Source organism: Vulpes lagopus, chromosome 14, assembly GCF_018345385.1.
Source record: "Vulpes lagopus strain Blue_001 chromosome 14, ASM1834538v1, whole genome shotgun sequence".
Taxonomy (NCBI): Eukaryota; Metazoa; Chordata; class Mammalia; order Carnivora; family Canidae; genus Vulpes; species Vulpes lagopus.
The window spans coordinates 35,009,739-35,031,060 of NC_054837.1; the positions used below are offsets into that span (position 1 = coordinate 35,009,739).

General features: G+C 55.1%; 1 protein-coding gene across 9 annotated transcripts in view; it reads right to left on the reverse strand.

Moving 5' to 3' along the window:
- RIMBP2 (RIMS binding protein 2) overlaps positions 1-21,322 on the reverse strand; it is a 219,914-nt gene that overhangs the window by 52,817 nt on the left and 145,775 nt on the right. For 8 of the 9 annotated variants that reach the window (XM_041729431.1, XM_041729432.1, XM_041729430.1 and 5 more), the window contains 2 exons: positions 14,675-14,779; positions 6,688-6,738 (listed from right to left, as the gene is read on the reverse strand). In XM_041729431.1, coding sequence (XP_041585365.1) covers positions 6,688-6,738; positions 14,675-14,776 — 153 coding nt within the window. In that variant the 5' untranslated portion in view covers positions 14,777-14,779. Of the gene's footprint in view, positions 1-6,687; positions 6,739-14,674; positions 14,780-19,200; positions 19,343-21,322 lie in introns of those variants that run through there. The other variant, XM_041729435.1, reaches the window with a different exon arrangement.

Sequence of the window (21,322 nt, forward strand, 5' to 3'; positions counted from 1 at the left end):
GGCTTATTTGAACATCAGCATTTATTTCAGGATCCGGAGCAGTGTCACCTCCCAGCTAGGTGGCCCCCCAGGGAGCTAGCCACCTGCAGTCATCGGTAGTGGGGGGCGTGCAGAGCAGCTGTGCTCTGACCGTGGCAGGAACAGATGGCACAGTCATCTGGCAAGTAAACCATCCCTGGAAGAAGCACGGAGACTTGCAAATTTGGTCATGGGTGTTTATAGAGACGAAGGAAAACACATCCTAGGAGTGACTGCCAGCAGTTCAGGCTCCGCCACCCAGTATTCCACATCTGACTTTCGGGCTTCGTGAAGGAGAGCCGCCGTGGTATGGAGTGCGATGCCCTGTTACCAGTGTCCAGCAGGGCAGGCTGAGGCCGTGGAGCCGCTGAGAGTAATGAGGGCAGCAGGAAGAGCCAGGGCCCGGGCAGGCTGGGCCATCCACGTAGGAGCGCCTGGGAGTAACACTCCATGCTGCGTCCTGATGTGCGAGCAAGGACTGGGATTCTGCATACCCTGGGCTGTCCACCTGCTGTGTGCTGGGCACTGTTGGAGCAGGGGGGGTCTCTATGCACCATCACTGATGCTCAGGGGGCCCACAGGGTAAGGTGAGATGAACCCATGACAGAGTGCAGCCAAGATGCATGGAAGCCAGGCTCACATACCCAGGTAGGGGCCAGACAAACCCAGGCCTCTCTGACTCCAGGCTCTGAGCTGGCTCTGATCCCGGGTCCCCTACTCACTAACTGGGGACCTGGAGGCAAGTCCTGCTGCCTCAGTGGGCCTCACTGTCTTCACCAAAGCACAAGGTGAAACATGTCTTCTAGAACCCAATGGGGAATTGCAAAGTCAGACCCTGGGGTGAGGTGGGGGACAGCATATGTGAGGGGCTCCACTAGCAGGAGTGACAGTCTTCCACCCTCTGTGGGCAAAGCTGCAGCACAGACACTGCTGGGGAGGGCGAGCGGTGCCATCCTAGTGACTCAGACACCCAAGTTCCTGCATGCCCCCCCGCCAATGACCGGACATCTGTTTTCAGCAAACTGTGAGAGCACCTGTGAGCTCATGCAAGTGCATCAGGACTCCCTACATTTCGTCATTAACAGGGACACTCCGTGTCCTTTTCATGGTGACCCCCAGCTAAGGAATGCCCTCCACTGCCAGCTTAATACTCCTATCGGTGCTGGACCCTACCGGCAACTAGACAGCACCCAAGAAAATCCATGTAAATTCATCCCAACAGGCGGAGCTCCAGGATCTTTATACATAATTGCTCTGAACTCCAGAATCTTTGCAGGACAATGTGGCCTTGAGAATGAAATGGAACAATACTGTAGCCAAGGGGAGAATCTGGAAAGTGTAGATTTCTCTTTAGTTGACATTTTCATTCAATCACATGTATGGGTCCAGCACCATTAAAGCATGAGTGTTTTAAATGTTTGCTTTGTTCATATGATTCAATGTTTATCCAACTGCCCAACTTAAACAACCATGAATTCTAAGCTTGTGAGTCTGGGTCGTCAGAGTTTCCCTGCTTCTGGACAGATGTGCCCTTGTCACATCAGTATGACGTGTGCAGATAAGCACCGGCCATGGGTGGGACCTCAGAAATCCTGTATCGCCTTTGGGGCGCCAACAGCCAGGGGGCAGACAGCCTCTGGAACACAGAGCTGGAGTGGGGCTCAGTCCTGGGGCAGCCTAATGTTTGGAAGCCCAAACATCGAGGCATGAGTGGCTTCCCTGTCCCCAATCACCTCATCTCCCAGCAAAGCCTCAGGGGGATGGGGAAGCTAGGGCTATTCCCGGGGAGGAGGGGCAGAGACCCCCACGGCCCCCACAATTCCCCAAGGGTCTAAAGAGGCTTCCTAAGACACGTGGGATGTAAAACATTAATTATACATCTTTATGGGTCTACTTCTCAGGCCCTCAACTTGGCTGCTACTCAGCCACACTTCAGTATCAAAATCATGTTGTCCTGTAAGGATTCTAGAATCCAGATGGGTGGGGATGATGCCTTGGGCCAACCACATTGGGTTTCATCCCCTGGGCCCAGGGAGACCACACTTTCCAGCTCTTCCTGCAGTGAAGCGCCCAGCTCTGGCCAGGGCACAGGTGACACAGCAGAGCAGGATGGAGCTGCCCCTGCTGCAGTCCCTGGTAAGCCCCGTGCACCAGACACCATGGTCACCAGATGCAGGGAGCCTGGATCCCATGTCATCCTGGAGGGCATTCTCGGAGGATGTCCCAGATCTGCAGCAGACATCACTAATGAGAAGCGACCTTTCTATGTTCGGGGTGAGGCTGTGATCTGAGCCCCACCTTACGAACGGACCTGGGAAACAGGTTCATCTTCCTGATGGGGCCAAGCACGTGTCCTCCTCCTCCATGCGCTCACTCACACCCATGCACACTTGTTTGCCGCGTGGTGTCCTGTACCCTAACTCCAGCCCGTGTGGTGTCCTGTACCCTAACTCCAGCCCAGCAGGGCAACTCCCCCCCGCTTAGGCCCAGCAACACGCGGCTGGTCGTCTAGGGACCCATGCAAATGCTTTCATTTTAGTTTCCTTTAAAATCAGAAACGAAAAAGATATAATAATAAAAAACCCAGCGTGAGCTATATTCCTCTTTACATCCAGGCGGGTATATGTAAAATATGATTTTTAGTACTTTTATGGAGGAAGGGATGGGACTCAATGCAGGTCAGTCACAATGCAGTGTGGACACCAGGCCCACCTCAAGACGACCCTGTACCTGTCTAGGTCAGGGGTATGCTGCCTGCTCTTGCAAGTCTCGCCAAATGAGACCCAGGGATGAAAGGAGCCCGCGAGGGTTCCTTCCTGGCTGTGACGAGCGTCCTGGAGTGGACGGCCAGCAAGCTGGCGGCAATGGGACAAGGTGCTGGGAATGTGCCTGAAGAACAAGCCACAAAGCAGCCAAAACACACGCAAAGCACGCGGCACTGACAGTGGGTAGAGCAAGCACGTCACGGGGCTCTCCCCTGCAACCACCCCCAGAGCCGGCCACCTCCCGACCCCACATGCAGGCATTGCTGCCCTGCATCTTTCCTCAGCGGCCTCAGACAGCACTACCCCGTGGCCCTCCTGCCCTCGGGGCCTGGCTCTACTCTAGTGAGCTGTGTATGCCCAGGCAAGTGACTCAAGTCTCTGTGCTTGACTTCCAATCCAGGAAGAGGATGATGATGGTAGCAACCTCCTGGGATGGTTCTATAGATTAAATCCGACACACGAGTCCAGTGCCTGGTGGACAGCGACCACGAGGTGTGAGCCATCGAGTGGGAGTGCTGCACTTCTGAGTCTTGCCACCATGTGAACTCATCCACAATTCAACTCTTGCTGTGGTTTTGTCAGCAGGAGAGCTGACCCCACCTCCTGGGGGGACAGAACGCTGAAGTCGAGGAAAGCTGGCTACAAAGCAGCAGCTGAAGCTTTGGCCTCTGGCACCAAACTCCTGGGGTTTGAGTACAGACTTTGACTTTTACCAGCTTGCTTTGGGCGAGTCAGTTAACCCGAGCTTCGGTTTCCTCTGGGCCATTGTGAGATTAAATGACATATGTGCACTGTGTCCTGAACATCCCTAGATGCACCCTTAGGACAGCGCCTGGCACAAAGTGGGTGTTCAAGGAACCCTACTGTTACGGTCATTGGATTGTCATTACTATTATTAATTTAAAAACGTTCTCTTGCTTCTTGGTCTTGAAACTGCTCCCTTGTAAAGTGCCAGGGAAGCAGTTGACCTGAAAGTACCTGCTCTTCGCTCTTCGGCTTACTGACCAGAGAGTGCTCTGTCTTGATTCTGGGAAAGCTCTGCTCATCTTCAGCTCCTTCCTGATGCCCCAAAGCTAGCCCAGATTATTCCGTGGGTGCTGAGACTCTGCATGTGTCCTGACCTGGAATGGAGACCACTCCCCTCCTCTTATCCCTCAAACATCCTGGCCATTCACTCCCCAGAAATCAGGGCCTAGGGACCCCCACAGAACAGGCTCTGTGTGTAAGGCTATTTGGAGAGGGTTTGGTGTCGCATGATTGCTGAGGCATCCCATGCTAGTCTTGATGGGCAGGTGGCGGCTCTTCCACTCAGGACAGCACCTGACTAAGGGGAGTCACCAGCGTGCCATGGGGACGCACAGCACCCTCCAGAACACGAACACATTCCCAAAAGTGCATGGCAGCTGCTGATGCTCCTCGCTGGCACTTCCAATGCAAGTGAGGGTGGAAAGGGGAGGCTCAGCTCACTAGGATGCTGAGCCATGGGTTGGCCATGACTCCAGGGGGCTGGCTTGTCCATATGCCCTCCTTCCCCAGACTAGCCTCACGGATACTGAACAATGCTTCCCAGACAGCAGCTGCATCACAACTGCCCCCCAGGTTTGGGGGCTGGGTCTTCTCTGGCTTCTGGGTCCCTCCCCCAGACCTTCCCACTCCACAGGTTGGGCAGGACCCAAGGACCTGCATGTCTAGCAAGCTCCTGGGTGATACTGACACTACTGGTCTGGGAACTCCACTCTGAGAACCACTCATCCCCAAAGTGGGAAAATCATCCCTTCTGTGAATACTCTATCAAACTCAGAGTTTTGGAAAACACTCAAAACCCTGCTCAGAGGTACAATGCTGTTGCTCTTGCCCCACGGGTTAGTGAGAAGGGCAGTGGCCTGTCAACAGGGAGGAAGGCCGCCGCCCTCACCTGCGGGAGGGGCCCCAGCAGCACACACAGCAGACACAAACACAAAGCTGGAACATTCGGGGCCAGTGTCAAATCCCGATGACCGATAGACTGGCTGTATCCTGGGCTCCAGGCCCGTGAGCACGTGGCTGGCACGAGGACAGAATCAGTCCCACCAATTCTCACATCGCCCCCCGCCCCCAGCGGTCATCAGGGTTCGGGGCGGTCCACCCCCCCAACCCTTAGGGCCATGGCAGGAAACAGGAGACCGGGTTCACTGGACCTGCTCAACACTTGCGAGAACAGAGCTTGTGTGCTGGCGCCCAGAGAGCAGCACCTCCTGCCAGGGAGCTCCTGCATGCCCCCGGGAGCCCCCACCCCCAGTATGTCAAGGAAGCACCTCGGGCTGCCGGCTTCGGGACAAGAGGTGGGTTGAGCGGGCCCAGGGACCCTGGGTGGTCCCTTGTGGCTGCCCCATGCACAAGGGAAGGCACCGCCCGGCACACGGGTGTGGGGAGGCGTGAGCCCGTAGTACCTGCATGCCGTCCAAGGTGTTCTGGGTGAAGCGCAAAGCAAGACACAACCACAGGAAGATGTAAATAAGAGAAGACACAGGATTCTCAGCACGTCAGCACTGCCTTCGCCACTTGTTCAACCCAAAGCACATCTCGATGCAACCACCTGCCAATGCATGCACCAACACCCCCAGCACTGGGGTCATGGGACCCCGGCGGTGGCTCGGGAGGTGGATTAGAACAAGACACATCACAGCAACAGGCTTCAGGTGATGGAGAAAGGAAATGCGCTTGCAGCCAGCAGATGTCCGAACGGGGATGAGGGCAGTTCAGGCGGGGCGGGGGGTTATTTTTCAGGGAGAAGCATGGACTTCTGGGGCCCTGTTGCCATTCCCTCAGGTGGTAGATGTCCCCCCTGCCATTCATCACACTCACCCCTCCAGATATTCATTAGCTAATGGATGCTCTCAAAAAATCAATTCTAATATATATGATGATAATGGTGGAACCTTTCCCTGCGGGAGGAATAGATGTTAAAATGCAACATAAGAGAATTAAGAGAGGCACACACTCTGTTTCCATGGCTGCTATGCCCCTAGGAACAAAGGCCTAGGGACAAAGGCCATGAAGGGGCAACTACACCCCATATCTGTGGATGGCAGGCCTGAGTGGAGGCCATGCAGGGCCACCCCCATCTGTGTCTGTAAGGAAGGGGTGGTAACTGCCTGGTCTCTGTCTGTGGATGGGGAGAAGCCCTGGGTGCTCATTATGGCCTTTTATCATGCACGAACCGTGCAGGTGGCCAGGGCCTGGGGGTGAGCCTGTGAGCTCCATGAAGACCTGCTAGTCCGTCCACTCACGAGGAGGCATGAGGCTGCGAGTGCGGGGACAGAGGTGTGGTCACGCCTCCAAGGACCCTAAGCTGGTGAGACTGGTGCCACTTCCCTGAGGAGCCCCTTCCTCAGTCACCAGGGGTAGACTGGGCCCCTCTCACCACCCCGAGTGACTGTGCTCACTGGGGGCGGGGCTGTGGCAGTGCCTAGAACAGCATTCACCACTCCAGTTCCCTATGTCAGCCCCCCTCTAATTCTGCAAACGACTCCCCAGATGCCACCTGCCAAATGTTTCCCCCACATCAGTGCTGTCTCTGAAAATGCACCCTGCAGGGTTCCTCTGCTGGCGGGGTGCCCACAGGAACGCCCCCCCCACACACACACACACACGCTTTCTCCTCATTCCTGTGCAAGGCAGTGGCCTCATCCTCCTTGCTTGCCATCCAGGAGGAGCCCTCAGTGTAGAGCGGGTCCCATGTGAGGCCCCAGGGCGGACTGTGCAGCCTGGGGACATGCCTTGGCCTCTGTGGGGATGTATGGGCGAGTAGTGATCGTGGCCAGTGCCCATTGGGCACTCACGAGTGTTGCCCACTCGCATGAGGCGCGAAGGCAGCGCTGACCTCACTGCCCCAACAGCCAGTGGGTGGAGCTCCAGCACTTACCTCTAGCAGCTGGACAGCGCCTTCATGTTCCTTCTTAGCTTCAACCTGAGCCTTTTTAATGATAAAAAGAGAGAAGAGTAAACATTTAAAGCAAGGGATGGAGAAAAGAATCAGATCAAGTCGGGGCATGGGTCTCTGATTTTTAGCCCCCTAGGAAGCACCCCATTCTGAGGATCTAGATCAGTTCTCATTTCTCTCCCCTTTGGGCAAACAAGAAATGAATACTGGCCGGCTGGGACGCTCTTTGTAAAATGGGAAATCATGCCCTGACTTGGCAGCAATGGGATAGACGGGGTGGGAATGCGACCAGAGCATGATGCAGAGACCCTGATCCTCGGGAGAGAGGCAGTCACACGCACAAGGAGGCTGGGAGAAGAGCTTGACAAAGCTCCCGGAAACCCGGGGCGGTGGAGGGATCACTGATCGTCTCCCCAGCTACCCTTAGCTGCTTGGGAAACAAGACGCCGCCATGCACTCAACCACCAAGTAGCTGAAGGTCAGCTGCGATCGCCCAGGGCCCCAAGGAGAGCCCAAGATGGGAGCCCCAAGCATCTGACAGGTGCTCAGCTGCTCAGCCTGTGGCAGGGGTGGGGGGTGAGAGGGGCAACCCTCTTCAAATTACTTGAAGCAAAGCCACCTGCTCTATAGAATAAGAAATATTCCAAGTTTCACCAAACCAGCCTCTCAGGATGGCTGTTGTTTGAGCACATGGTGAGTTCACACAAAACGGAAATGCAACATTATCATCCCTTGGTCTCCCCAACCGAGGGCTGGCACTGTGACCTGGCCCACCTGGCCTCTGTGGCCTCCTCTCCTGGGAAGAGCCCCAAGGGCTCTGGAGACCCAGCCTCATCCTGATGCATGAGACCAGCTCCAAACTCTCAGTGGTTGGTTTACAGGTGGGCTTGAAGCCTGGCTACAGCTTTGCAGGAGTACTAGGGGAGAGGGGACAGACAACCCCTGCCTTTGGGACCCAAGCCTGAGTGGAGGACAGTTTGGAGTGCCGCAGCTGTCCTGCCACCATGAGGGATGAGGCTGGAGCCGCCTCCACCTGACCGTCAAAAGTGCAGCCAATACACCGGGGAGCAAAGGCAGGAGCGTGCTGGATCTAGCCACACCTGAAGCCCATTTCAGCTGTGTGCACAAAATTCCCTTTTCCTATTTTCTGTCCCTTGAAACCAAGAGTCCTACTGAACACAAGCATCAGCTCTTGGAGAACACACCACTTCCTGTTTTAAAGCTGGAGGCACTGAGGTGCCGAGAGAGCCTGAGGCTCAGTCCCAAGCCGAGAAGGAAAGCTTGCCTGTGTGGCCACGTGGACAGACATCCCCTTGCACTAGGTTTCAGTGGCTTCACAGATGTTCCCAGAGACACTGAGACGCAGGTTTTTGGAGAGGTTTATCTCCTGACTGCAGGGCACCTGCCTCTTGGAGTTTGAAGCACTCATGAAGCATCCATGTGCTGGGCTGAGATCTACATCTAGACTTCTCCGCTCTGGAGGAGCACGGCTCTCAGCGCCAAGAGAGCAGGTCGGGATGGGCTGCCCACACTGCAGCCCCTCGGGAGGAGGCGGGAGCTCTGCTCACCCGGCTTGGCCCACGCACGGGGAGCCTGGGGTCCCTGCAGAGTTCACCGGCACACGTCCTGCGGGCGCAGCTCTCCGAGGGGCTCCAGAGCTGGGAAGCAGACAGAATGCCAGATCCATTACGCCCCTCTTGAATTCAGTGCAATCTTTAAGAGCTTAAAATCGTTCCTTTCAAAGCAGAAATGAGACCGACAATAAATAACAGAACCAGGGGAAGAAAAGACAGCCACCCAGAGGACGTGCGGGGATTGTATAAATAACACCACCATTGAGCCACTTGAGTCAAAGATAGTTTCCAAATGGCAGGATGAAAAACAACAACGACAAAAACCCAAAGCGAGCCATGAGAACTCGGCCAAGTTTGTGGTAATGACTCGGTTTCTGGCTTCAGGAGAAAAGCAGGAGCTGGTTTTCACAGGCTACTTGCAAGCTGGGCCATTTGGGCAATCAGAATAGATTGTTAAAATTAACAGAATTGTCAGCGCTGAATTCTTGCCACGTCTAAGCAACAGCTTACGCGAAGCTCGTTTGGGGGCCATGGCCAACTTGTGGGGGGAGCTGTGACCTTCATGCAGGCACAATTTCCCACACAGAGCACACGGTGATGCTTGAGAGGGCCCATGGCTGTCAGGGGCACAGAGTCCCACCGTCAGGGGAGGGGGCTGTCATCTGGGAGACGGAGCATCCAGGGCGGTCGGTCACCAGGGCTGCTCACGTGGCAGTTTCCAGCAGGGCACAGGGGTGCAGACATGCTGGCAGACTTGGTGCCGAGGTCCGGAAACCTGGCTGCGACGGGCCCTGCACCTAGTGCTCAGTCTCCTTGGCGACTGGCTGGGGCTTGCGGGTGCTGGTGAGGATGCGGCAGGGCAACAGCATTGTGGGGGCTGCAAGGGGCCTCATGTCAGAGCTGAGGGAGCCACCGACTGGACACCCGGTACCCCAGGCATGCGTGGTAGAAGCACACGAAACTAGGGCAGATTCTCCACTGAATGAACACGAGGTCGGTCCGCAGTCTCCTACTATCTGCACACGACATCCACAAGAAGGATCTGAAATGGAGGCAGAGCAGCGATCATGATGTGCATGGTGGCTCGGGCTCCGTGACAGCCCTAACCCTGAAAGCAGTCACTTCCCCCATGGGAGGAACTCTGAGCCACAGGAAAGTCAGTCAGGGCTGCAGACGAATTTTAAATTTGGAAACACCCTTAGCTTATCATCACAGCTACTGTCACCAGGCAAGGATGTAGCTGGCACATGGAGCTGGAAGTCTGGAGCTGCGGAGCAGCCAGGCTCTGGCCACTGGTCGTTCAGAGAGGAGGCACCAGGGTGTGGGAGCCTGACCTGCGGGGGACTGGCGGCCACAGGCCGTGGGGAGGGCGGAGCTGTGTCTTCGTGACTCCTGCGACAGCCGTTCACGGAATACTGCCTAGAATTCGTCACCGGTTGAGACCACCACCAAGTCTATTGATGGCTGCTTGCCACACCCCTTTCCTTGTCCCAGGCTCTCGATGCCTCTTCGTTAGTGTTTGCCAAGCACCTGCTGCGTATGGGGCCGTGTTCTCCGTGTGTAGACACGGTTCTCTGGGGACAGATCACAGGCAAATCGATGAGCAAACAGCACCATCCGCAGGGTGGTGTGCTAGAGGATGCGGAGCAGGGAGTGGGGCCCCTCCCAGGAAGGGTGGCACACCAGGGGCCTTAGTGACAGAGTAAGCCAACCCTGCCGTTATTGGGGGACCAGGCATCCTGGGCAAAGATCCAAGAGCGGGAAGATTTGGTGTGGTCCAGGCATGGAGGCCAGGGTGGCAGGACAGGAGGAGGCAGGGAGGCTGGAGCTGAGAGTCCGTCCCGGGCACCAGGCCCTGGGCTTTCCACACATAGAACAAACGTTCACAGGGTCGCTGCCTGATTGTTACTGTCCAGGGCCTCACTCGGCACCATGCCACCAGCCCCCAGAATGTGACCAACACGAAGTGCTCCGTAACTGTTGACTTGTTTGTTGAATGAATGAAGACGAGGATTCTGGACAGAGCTCTTGGTTCCCTGATTTCCACGAGGCAGGTCCCATGGGACCACTGACGGCCCTGGTGGCCCACAGATAGCCCTGCGCCCTGCTTGGCTGTCTTCTGTATCTTTATTTTTTAAAGATTTAACCCATTTATTAATGAGAGAGAGAGAGAGGCAGAAACACAGAAGGAGAAGCAGATTCCATGCAGGAAGCCTGATGCGGGACTCAACCCTGGGACTCCAGGACCACGCCCTGAGCCAAAGGCAGATGCTCAACCACTGAGCCACCCAGGTGTCCCTTCTGTATCTTTCGATGCCGCAACCACCCAGCTACCAGAGCTACCGGCTAGCTGGACAGCCTCATTTTACCTTGATTTCCGTTAGAACAGCCTTGGGAATTTTGATCTTTCTTTCCTTAATTCAACAAATGTTTCCATTTGCTTCTCTCAAGCACCATATTGGGCAGAGGAGTGATCCTCTGGGGAGAGAGAGGCACCCCAGGGAAAACTTGGGGCCCGGGACCCTGGCAGCGGAGGTGTGAGGCCCTCACTTCCTCAGGGCAGCCCAACAGGAAGCTGAAGCATGGAAGCGCCTGCAAGCACTGCCTGCAATTTAGAGGGAAAGTATACGCCTCCCTCCCTAACTCCTGCTGTTCATCAAGACAGGGACACTGCAGGCTCCAGGACACGGACAATCCAACGAAGTACAGACAGGTATAAAGGGAGATCCCAGGTGGTGGGTCCCAAGAACTCCAGGGACAGGTGATGCACGGATGTGGCTGAGGACACCCTTCAACTTGGAGCTGGTGTCGAGATGTCAAGTGGAAGCCTGGATGAAAGAAGTGGGTTCACAATCCAGCATGGGGAGCTAGAGGTGTGGCAGGTATCCAGATGGTATTTAGACCCACAGGACCAGATGAGGTCGCCACGGGAGCCAGTGTCGACGGAGAGATGTGGCTCATGGACCGAGTCCTGGGGAACACCTGTGATGCTTATGCGGAATCTGCATGGAAGGGAAAGGTACTGGAAAGGGTGGCGTCCTGGAGCTCTACCACCCAAACTGTGTGAGTTAGAGAGGATGAGGACAGGGAGCAGCCCTTGGCATGATGTCCACACCTGGGTGGTAATAAGAGCCACTACATGGGCAAGATGAGGATGGGGGTCCCACTGGAGTGCAAGCAAGGAGCCTGAGAGCTGTAGCCAGAGAGAACATGTAGCTCTCAGAGATAAGCCCTCTGCTGTGCCGTGAGACTCCGCTTTGGACCTCAGAGAGTTCTGGAACTTTTATTGTGGTGGGGGGGCGAGGGCCAGATTCTGGTCAGCCCCGAGCCTTATAGTGGAGCATCCTGGCCTCACAGGTTCAGTGCAAATTCACTTTGTGCTGCTCGCCAGCCGAGTGGCATTTGGCAAGTTACTTAATGACTCTGGGGTTTAGCGCCCTTGATTCGGAAACGGATGATGACAGTTCCTACTTCCAGGCTCGTAACAGGCTTGAAGTGAGAAGGTTCCATTAAAAACCGTCCCCAGAGCCCAGTAAGTACCTGGCTTCTTTTAGGATAAAGATGCCATTTGTTTCCTCAGCTCTTCCCAGCACGCATTACCCAGCGAGCTCCCGGCCCTAATGCCCCCCACCCCATACTGCCCCAGCCCGTCCACAGGTCTGTGCTGCTCTGCAGTGTTTTTGTGGAAAGAAAATGCCCCTGTCCACTGTCTTTTCTCCAAAAAGTGAAAACATGGGACAGTAGGTCTCCTGAGAGCCAACTGATGTCCCTCCACTTGTGGCTTGGAGGCTTCCCTGCCTCCCATGCACCTATGTGGAAGTCAGCCAATCCAGGACCATGCCAGGTGCAGCAATGTTCCCATCCTCCCGGTCCACACCGATGCTCGATGCTCAAGGGCTGGGAGGCCCAGAGTCAGCCTGGACTTCCCCTCCCGGCATGCCCCACCCCTGCTCCTCCCACCACAGCCCCCAAGCAGACAGCTCAGCCTCCTGATCTGTCCTGGGATGCATCTACTTACTTCTCCCCACTGCAGCCGTTGCCCTAGGCCAAGACCCCAGGCCTCCCTGCCCCTCTGCAGATCAATCCCCAGCGTGATGCTCGAAGAATGAGCATCACACCTTGTTAAGCCCGTTTCAGCCTCCCAGTGGCTTCCTGTTCCCTGGGAACGAGATCAAGCTCCTTCCGACAGCCTGCAGAGGGCTGGGCGCCATCTCCCTGGGACGCATCTCCTGCCTGCCAGCACAGTCTGCATCCCTCTAAGGGCCTCCTTCCCAGGGTGCCAGGGACCAGAGCACTTGCATGACCCATGCCTGCCAGTCCCTTAAGCTTGCCGGGTCTGGATTCCTGCCCTGGTGAACCTATCACTTCATTCTGTCCCACCCCCTCATGGCACCTGCATGATCTGAACTCAGTTCACCCTCCCTCTGTGGGGGTAGGGGGGAGCTTACTCTCCACGTGGGCACAGGCCATCTCCCCACCACTGGGCCCCCCTTCTGGAACAATCCCGAGTGGCTGACACACAGGTAGCACACAGCCAACATTTGTTGAATGAATGAATGAATGAATGAATGAATGAATGAATGAATGATCAAATCAGCAAGTGTAGCATGCTGGCCCTCCACGGTGAAAATCAAATGGAAATATGTCAAAGTTCAATATTCCTCTTCGAGTACTTTGTTAAAAAATCAGAGCTCTAAGCAATTACAACATTGGCACACTGGTTTTGCACTAGTTTCTCTCCCTCTGCTCCTGCCTTTGATTAAGCATCAGTTTGTCCAAAATAGAGACCATGATGAATGCAGGGAAGGGAGAGAGAAATTGGATGAAGCACAGAAAAGGCTGAATGACAGAATTGGCTCTGGTGCACCTTCCTGGCATCAGATGCTTTGTCAATAAAGCTCCAGGCTCCTGGAGAATGCTCTGCTGAGAAACATCGACCTGCCACCCCTTCGGCACGGAATTCGTATTTCGCCAGGCTTCCTCTCTGCCTGGGAGGTGCAGGGCCAGGGAGGCGGGCTCCGGGGCTGCAGGGAGCGGGCGCAGGTGCCCAGCGGCCGTGTCCGGGCACCGGAAGCCCCTTCCACACGGTGGCTGAGAGACGAGCAGTGGCTCTGTCTGGACTCCAGCAAGCAATATCCTTTCTGGATAACATCCAATGAAACATCGCTTCTCGCTGTGCCAGTCGGCGCATCCTGGCAGGTAACAAGGCCGGACAGTCCCCATCAGCACGGGCTTAATGACATCTATCCTTGACGCATGGTCTCGACAAACCAGTGAAGAAGCAGACCAGGAAGTTCTCCACCGGGTGCAAAGCTGTTCCCAAACTCCACAGGGGAAGGGGCTGTGCCAGCAGACGCCCACCCCCAGCCAGGTGGGCACATGGCCCCAGCTCTTTGTTTCAGGATGAGAGGCCTGGAGAAGAGGTGGGCTGGGTGGAGGGGCACCCAGATGCGGGAGGAGCCGCCTGCGCTGCCAGTCAGCCAGCCTATCTCAGGAGGGCCCCCCCTCAGGCTGCCATGCACCTGTCACCCAGACCAGGAAGGCTCTGGCTGGAGGCGCCGGCTGCCTTCTGGGGAGGAGTGGCCCCCAGGTAGGACTCAGGAAGGAAATGAGAACCACATCTGGACCCAAATCCCAGGTGAAGAGAGGCAGGAGAGGACCAGGGCTGTTGACAAATTGCGGCTGGGGGCAGTGTTCTCAGACCCCAGCACCACCACCACCATGGGCGCCACGGGGATATGTCCCCTGAGCTGCTCAGTCCTTGTTTCTAAATCTCTGCTTCTCTTTCCTCTTTCCTCTCTCTCCCTGGCTTCCCTCGCCCACGACATCATGCTGCAAATATTGCCCTGAGAGGTGCTTTGCTCACTTAACACTACATCATGAAAATCTCCCCAGTACAGCAGACATAAACCAAAATTATTCCTTTCGATGATGCTGTCCTGGTCTCATACAGATGCACCCCAATTTATACCCCCACCTTGGGTGGGCATCCAGCTTAACCCCAATCCCCACCCCCAACCCACACACCAGCACTGAATAAACAACCCCCAAAACCCCTAAAGAACAAAGAAAACAAAACCCAAGTCATTTTGAACCAGCTCCTGAGGTTCTTGCAGGGCAATTTTTCCAGAATGGAAGGTTGCAAATCAAGATACATGCACGTTTAAATTTTCATCAATGCTGGCAGGTTGCTTGCCTCCAAGGCTGAAGTGGCTGACACCCCGCCGTGGCCACAGGAGTGTGCTCTCCCTACAAGCCCGCCAGCACCGTGTGCTGGAGCCTCCAAGTGTTTGCCGTTGAGCCCAGGGACGTGGGTTATTCAGGGGAGCTGGGTGCGCAGCCCCCACCACCTCCTCCCTCCACACCCCTGCCCCACCCCCGTGCCCACCGCTCACCTTCTGCAGAAGCTCGATCTCCTGCTGTTTGGCGTGGAGGACAGCCAGGGCTTGCTCATGCTCCAGTTCCAGCTGCTGCCGCCGCTCTGCAGCCTCTCGCATATGCTGGGAGGACAGGGCGAGGTCAGGGGAGACCCGGGAGTCCTGTGTGGGGGCCCTGCAGGATGCTCTGGCTCTCACCACCCTCTCTCCCCTGCCTCCCAGAGCCCTGATGCCAACAAGCCTTCCACTGCTGGTATCTCAAACACCCTGAGCACTTGAGCAGAACCAGAGGCCCTTGTGCAAGGAGAACTCTCTCTCCCGTCAGTTCCCCCAGCCTTGAGCAAGTGACAGTCACAGGTTATGGATCCTTACCTCCGTAGTGGGTATTGTGCCAAGCCTTTTAGGGTGATTTAAGTTCTGCAATCCTCCCGTTCACCCAGGAGGCAGGCACTATAATGGGGAAACTGAGGCACAGGGAGGTTCTCCTGGCTCATCACTCAGCTGGCAAGTGGCTGACCCAGATTCGAGTCAGGCTCGATGAAGCCTCTGAATCTCAGGCTTTGGTGCTGTCTGCTGGCACTCTGCTCCAACCACACTGGCCTCTTTCCAGCGGCTGGCCTTTGTAAGGATTCCCGGCAGGTGCGTGTGGGTATGGCACAGATACCACGGTGACAGTGGAGACGCACCTCTGGCATTTTGGGGCAGTACAGGGCAGAGCCACACCTCCCTGGGTTCAAATCCCAATGCTGACCTTGGACCAGTTGGTGACTTAACCTCTCCATGCTTCACTTTCTCCCCCTGGATGAATTAGTTATTGGTATTATTAGCCACGCTCCCAATATGCCAGATAACTGTTGTTGATTGTTAATTATGAATCGGCACTTGCTTCGTGCAGGTGTTCTGAATGTCTCACAAGTTGGAGTGGTGCCCAGGTCCTATGAAGTGCTGTGTCACCTCTCACCCTGAGCATGAGACCCGAGTGGCCACAGAGGCCCAGAGCATGTTGCACAGCACAGCACCCTAAGCCCACTCCAGTGCGGCTCCGCATGCACAGGGGTAGAGGAGCCTGCAGAGCGAGCCCAGTGGCTTGGACCACAGCACCCGTAAGATGCGAGGAAGAGGCCATGCTCCTGTTTACGGAGCACCCATTGCGCACCAAGCACCCACCAGTGTGTGCGCTGCCTCATCTGACGCCGGCAGCCCGGCGCTGCGGTCACCGCTGGCCGTGGGCAGCAGACCCAGAGAAGCCGAATGAGGCCACCTAGCGTGGAAGCCTTTCCCAGAGCGGCAGGCGTCAGAGTCGGGGTCTGCTTGCTTGCTGAGCTTTGCTGCCTGAGGCCTCCTGCCAACCGCCTTCTCCACCGTGAAAATCCGCTGCAGGCAGATCTGCGCTTTCAGGCTCTGAGAGGCAACCTGGTTTGCATGAACAGTCCGCAGCTGTCTAATTACGCTATTGTTCCGGCTAATTTCTGTGCTTCTGTTTATTTTGGAAGTGGGCACTGCTGAATACAGCCTGTGTACTCTTTATTTAGCTTCAGGAAGGAAGCTATTAGGGAAGGAGGAAACTATTTTCCTTACAAGGATTTATTAGAAACACGGACTGGACAGGGAGATGGTCCAAGCGTGCCGCCACAGGCTTCGGGCTGCAGGGCTGTCGCAGGGTAGCAGACCCTCCATGGGTTCCTCACCTGGACTTACAGGCCAGATGGATGGAAACCACTGGCTCCAGAATTTTGGGGGCTGAGGAAACAGTCCTATGGACTGTGTGTACAAGTACGCGCCCCTAGTGGGGTACGCTGCTCAAGGCTGTGATGCCGTAGCAGGGAGGACAGATTCTCGGGAGCTCACACCCCACCTGTCCCTTCAAACCGTCCCCTGCCCCCAGCCTGCTGCTGTCCCTGCACTTGATGCCCTTCCCAGTCACATGGCCCGGAGGCGTCTCCACTGGCCACATCCACATCCTCACTGCCCACTCTGCTATCTGGCTTCTCCCAGCACTCAGCTGACACCCCCTGCCTGACATCCCCCTGGGTGACAGGGAAGCTAGGGGCCATCCAGCCACGGCCACCTCGTGCCCCAGGGACTCATCCTTGGCACCTCTCCACCTACAGCCATTCCTGCACAGGCACACCCCGTGCCTGCCCAGAAGCCCGGGTCCTGCCCGGCTCCCTACCTGCGTGGTCTCTTGACACGACACGGGGGTCTCTTGCTCTGCTGTAGTCTTTCCCAGGCTGATATCCCACATCACAGCTACAACTGCCATTTATACACTCATGCTTCCAGATTGAATCCTTACCTCTTTGTTCATAGCCACCTGCCCACTCACCCTCTCCACGTATGGTAGGAGGAATCTCAAATTCAGCCTGTCCAAAATTGAGGTCTGGATTTTCTCTCCCAAACCACTTCCTCCCCAGCCTGTCCATCTCAGCATGGGCACCAAACATCTACACAATTCCTCCAGCCAAGGAGCTAGCTGTCTTCCTCAGTCCGATGTCCTTTCTCGCTCAACATCCAGAGCTTTGCAAAGTGCTTCCAAGCGCGACACAGGTCTTCTGTATCTGCCACCGCCAGGTGACCCAGGTGGTCTCCCTGCCCCCAACAGGACCCCCCGCCCCCAGAAATGGCCAGGGTCACGCTCCAGGATGGAAGTCACCCACATGCCTTTATATGTCTACCTGATAGAGTAGGGGTCCCCAGGGAGCTAGGGAAGTGGTATTTCTGGGTGCATCTGGAAGGGGTTTACAGAAGACAATGGCATTTGAGTGGGTGGAAGGAGAAAGGAGTAGCTATCCCCCATGTGGGTGGCCCCCATCCACTCCACTAGGACTTGAAGGACAAAGAGGTGGCAAAAGGCACACCCTCTGGGCCTGAACTGAGACACCTCCATCCTCTCCTGCCCTTGGACACCTGTTTCCTTGTTCTCAGGCTTTCAGACTCAGGCCAGGACTTATAATCAGCCCCCAAATCTCAGGCCTCCAGACTCAGACTGAATTGTGGATGGCAGATCAAGACCCGAGCTGAGATCAAGAGTCGGACACTTAACAAACTGAGCCACCCAGGTGCCCTGAAGAGAGATTATTCTTGATGACATCATCTGAGCTCCTTGATTCAGCCATGCCTGAAGCCCAACCTAGCTCTCATCTATCCCACTTTATCAACCAATGACTTTCTTCTTTTTTTTCTTCAAACTATTTGACATAGGTTTCTATGAACTTTAACCCAACTTGTTCAAACTAAAATATTTTTCAACACCATTTATGGCTGCCACAAAATTTATTCCATGTCTTACATCATGCACTGAAAGTTCACAATTTTTTCATCTTACTTCTCAAAATAAAGAGACAGCTAGTGGATCACGGCAGCTTTGGGGCTGTTTCAATGCCCTGTTTGGGGTAAGAGAGTCAAAGGAGCTTTGCAGAAATGATTGACACCTTCTTAGCAGCAGAAAGAGCATAAACTGATCAGGGAGGCAGGGGTGGATGGGGTCAGGGTGCTTGGTTTACCACAAGAGTCATGTCAGGGGGCCTTGGTAGATACCAGGTGCCATGTCTCCCCATTGCTCAGGCAAACAAGTCCCAAGCTCAAAGTCACCGGCAAGAGATCCCCTTCCCCACAGGGTGACCATGATGTGTGGAGCTGGAGACCCAGGAGTCCAACAGAACCAGCAACCAGCCTGAAACTCCAGGCTGATGGCCAGTCCAGAGGACGTACACGGAGGCCACACTTTAACCTCACTGGGAGCTTCCAGCCCAGGAAGGAGCAAGGGGATGAGCTCAGGATCAAGTGGAAGGAGGGGGGTGACCGGGAAACCACAAATCTGTGTGGGAGCACCTGATGCCACATGTGGGGCCACAGCACATTGTAGATGTGCTCATTGGAGGTGATAGCCCTATAATCTTGTCCTGTAAGCAGGTCGCTGGCAAGGTCTTCCCAGCCCCAGACACCAGCATCCTCAACCTCACCTAAACACAAGTCGTAGAAGGATGGTTGTGCTAAGCATTTCATACACATGACTCACTGAATCTTCACAACAACCTTGGCGGCAGGCACGTTTTTACTCCCGTCTATAGAGAAGGCAACCAAGGAAGTTACGTAAACTGCCCAAGGTTGCCCAGCCAGGAAGTGATGCAGCAAGGACTTGCCCAGCTCCCTGACCTGTGCTCACAGCCCTTCACTCTGTCATCTCCCTGCCCTGCAGGAGGCTTCTCATACATGTGGGATGCACCTATATGCAGGCTTCCTGCACGACAAGGTCTCTCCGTGTGAGACCCTGTCGCTTGGTGTCTCTGAAGCTCACGGGCCGCTAGATACCCTCCATCCTAGGCCACGATGTGGAGTGCGTGCCATGCGGCCAGGGCAATAAAGGGCAGCCTGCATTATCCTGGGAGGGGACTCACACCGTCATTCCTATCATTTCTCAAGTCTTTGTGATTCAGGCTGTCCCTGGGAGCGCCGGGGACCCACATGTTCTCACAGAGAGCTTGGAAACCCTTGGCTTTCACCCAAAGACAAAATCCCATCAAATTCCTAATGTTTGGCTTTACCTCCTTTCACAGAGAGCTTCCCAATGCCGAGGGCACAGGCCCCATTCCGCAGGAACATTTCACATCTGAAAAGCACGAAGGATCAGGCACCGCGGCAAGAACTCCTGTCTAAAACGCTCTGCCTGTGGCGGGATTTATTTTTAAACCGGCGACATTTATATCTGGATGTCAGCCACAGCCCCAGCTCTTAAGTGGCCTGCAAATGTCAAGATGCCGCTTCCCCGGGAAAGCTCAGATGTTAGAGCGCTCACGCATGGAGCAAATTGCATTATCTCCTCACAGGTGGATCAAAGGAGGATTTGTCTTCTGCTTTGGATCCGGCCCTGCCTGAGCAAAGAAATGAAGGAAAAAATAATTTCTCTCATTAGGAGTTACTGGCGACGCGGTTAGTGGCACGTTCCTGGGCTCCGGTATGCACGGTGGCAATAGCAGAGCATCTCTGCACACAATTTCCTTACACGCCACATCTGGTGGCAAGAATCCCAGCGCCGACCAAGCTCACGTCCTCAGACACGGGGAAGAGGAGGCGTTGCGAGGGGTTGGTCTGTCCTCCGCGTCCTGTGACTTCTCGCCCCATCCATGCAAGTCAGGTTCACTCATAACGAGAATTAGCACGAAAACTGGGCCATGTGCATTCTGGAAGCAGAGACGTATCTTGGCCAGAGCGTCTGATTCTCACACTGAAGAGAATTAGGAAGCTGGGAGCCCGTGGGATGACATCTGCGAGCCTCCCTGACTCCCAATCTGTCCTTCCTCCCGTGGACTCCCCAGCGGAGGCAGAGACACAGGACAGGGTGCTCAGGCTATGCCGTCCTTCAGACCCCTCCTCCTGGAGCTGGCCGGCCCCCGCGGTGGCCGGGGCGGAGGGCACAGACCGTCAGAAGGTGCTCACAGGCCTTCCTGCCCTCCCTGGGCAGTGTGCTCATCTGCCAAACAGAGAGAGGAGCCTCCCTCCCCAAGGTCGTTGCAAGGACCAAGCAGGATATGATTTTCAAAGTGACCTGCCCAGAATTGCTTAATGCAATTATCAGTGAGTCCTAAGTGCACCGTCTTATTATCTGTTTTCTGTTTTGGGGTTTTTGGGGGTTTTTTTTCTGTCCCTTTCCTGTTCCAATTTCCCTTTCCTGCCTTTTTTGGGATTGTCTGAATGGTTTTTAGCACTACTTTTTTTAAAATTTTTATTTATTTATGATAGTCACACACACAGAGAGAGAGAGAGAGGGAGAGGCAGAGACACAGGCAGAGGGAGAAGCAGGCTCCATGCACCCGGAGCCCGACGTGGGATTTGATCCCGGGTCTGCAGGATCGCGCCCTGGGCCAAAGGCAGGCGCCAAACCGCTGCACCACCCAGGGATCCCTAGCACTACTTTTTTTATATAAGATTTTTTTGATTTATTTATTTGAGAGAGAGAGAGCATGAGCATGGGGGATGGACAGAGGAAGAAGCAGATCCCCACTCCACCCCTGTTGAGCAGGAACCCTGACTCGGGACTCGATCCCAGGACCCCAGGATCATGACCTAAGCTGATCATGGGATCAGCTAATCATGGGATCACCTAAGCGTCACAGGACGCTTCACCGACTGAACCCCCCAGGTGCCCAGTTCTTAGCATTTTATTTTAGTGTATCTACTGAGTGTTGGGCTATAAATTTGTACCCAATTTTAGTGGTTGCTTCAGGGATCTCAATATACATGTTTAAATTTAAGTAATCTACTCAGAATTGTAACTTGCCTCTCTACGTGGAACACAGAAAGACGACCACAGTGCCGTATCTTTACTTCCCCTGTTTCTGTAGTGCTTGTCGTGGGTACAATTACATCTCTATATGCCATAAAAATCATGGAGAAGCTCTCAGTGATGAGAGTTGTGACTCATGAATAGATGAGTCCTGGGGAGGTGACCAGTGAGTGGAAGTTTTGGGAATGAGCAGGAGTTGGTTAGAAGCAGGATGGGCAGGGCATTCTAGGCAGAGGGGATGGTATGTGCAAAGGTCCTGTGGGAGCAAGGACTGAAGCAAGTGCCAGGAAGGATGGAGGAAGGCCATGGATGGGATGGCCAGGACAATGGAGGAGTGATCACACGCCTCTGGATGCAGGCAGCCGGGTGACAGGGAAATGGGG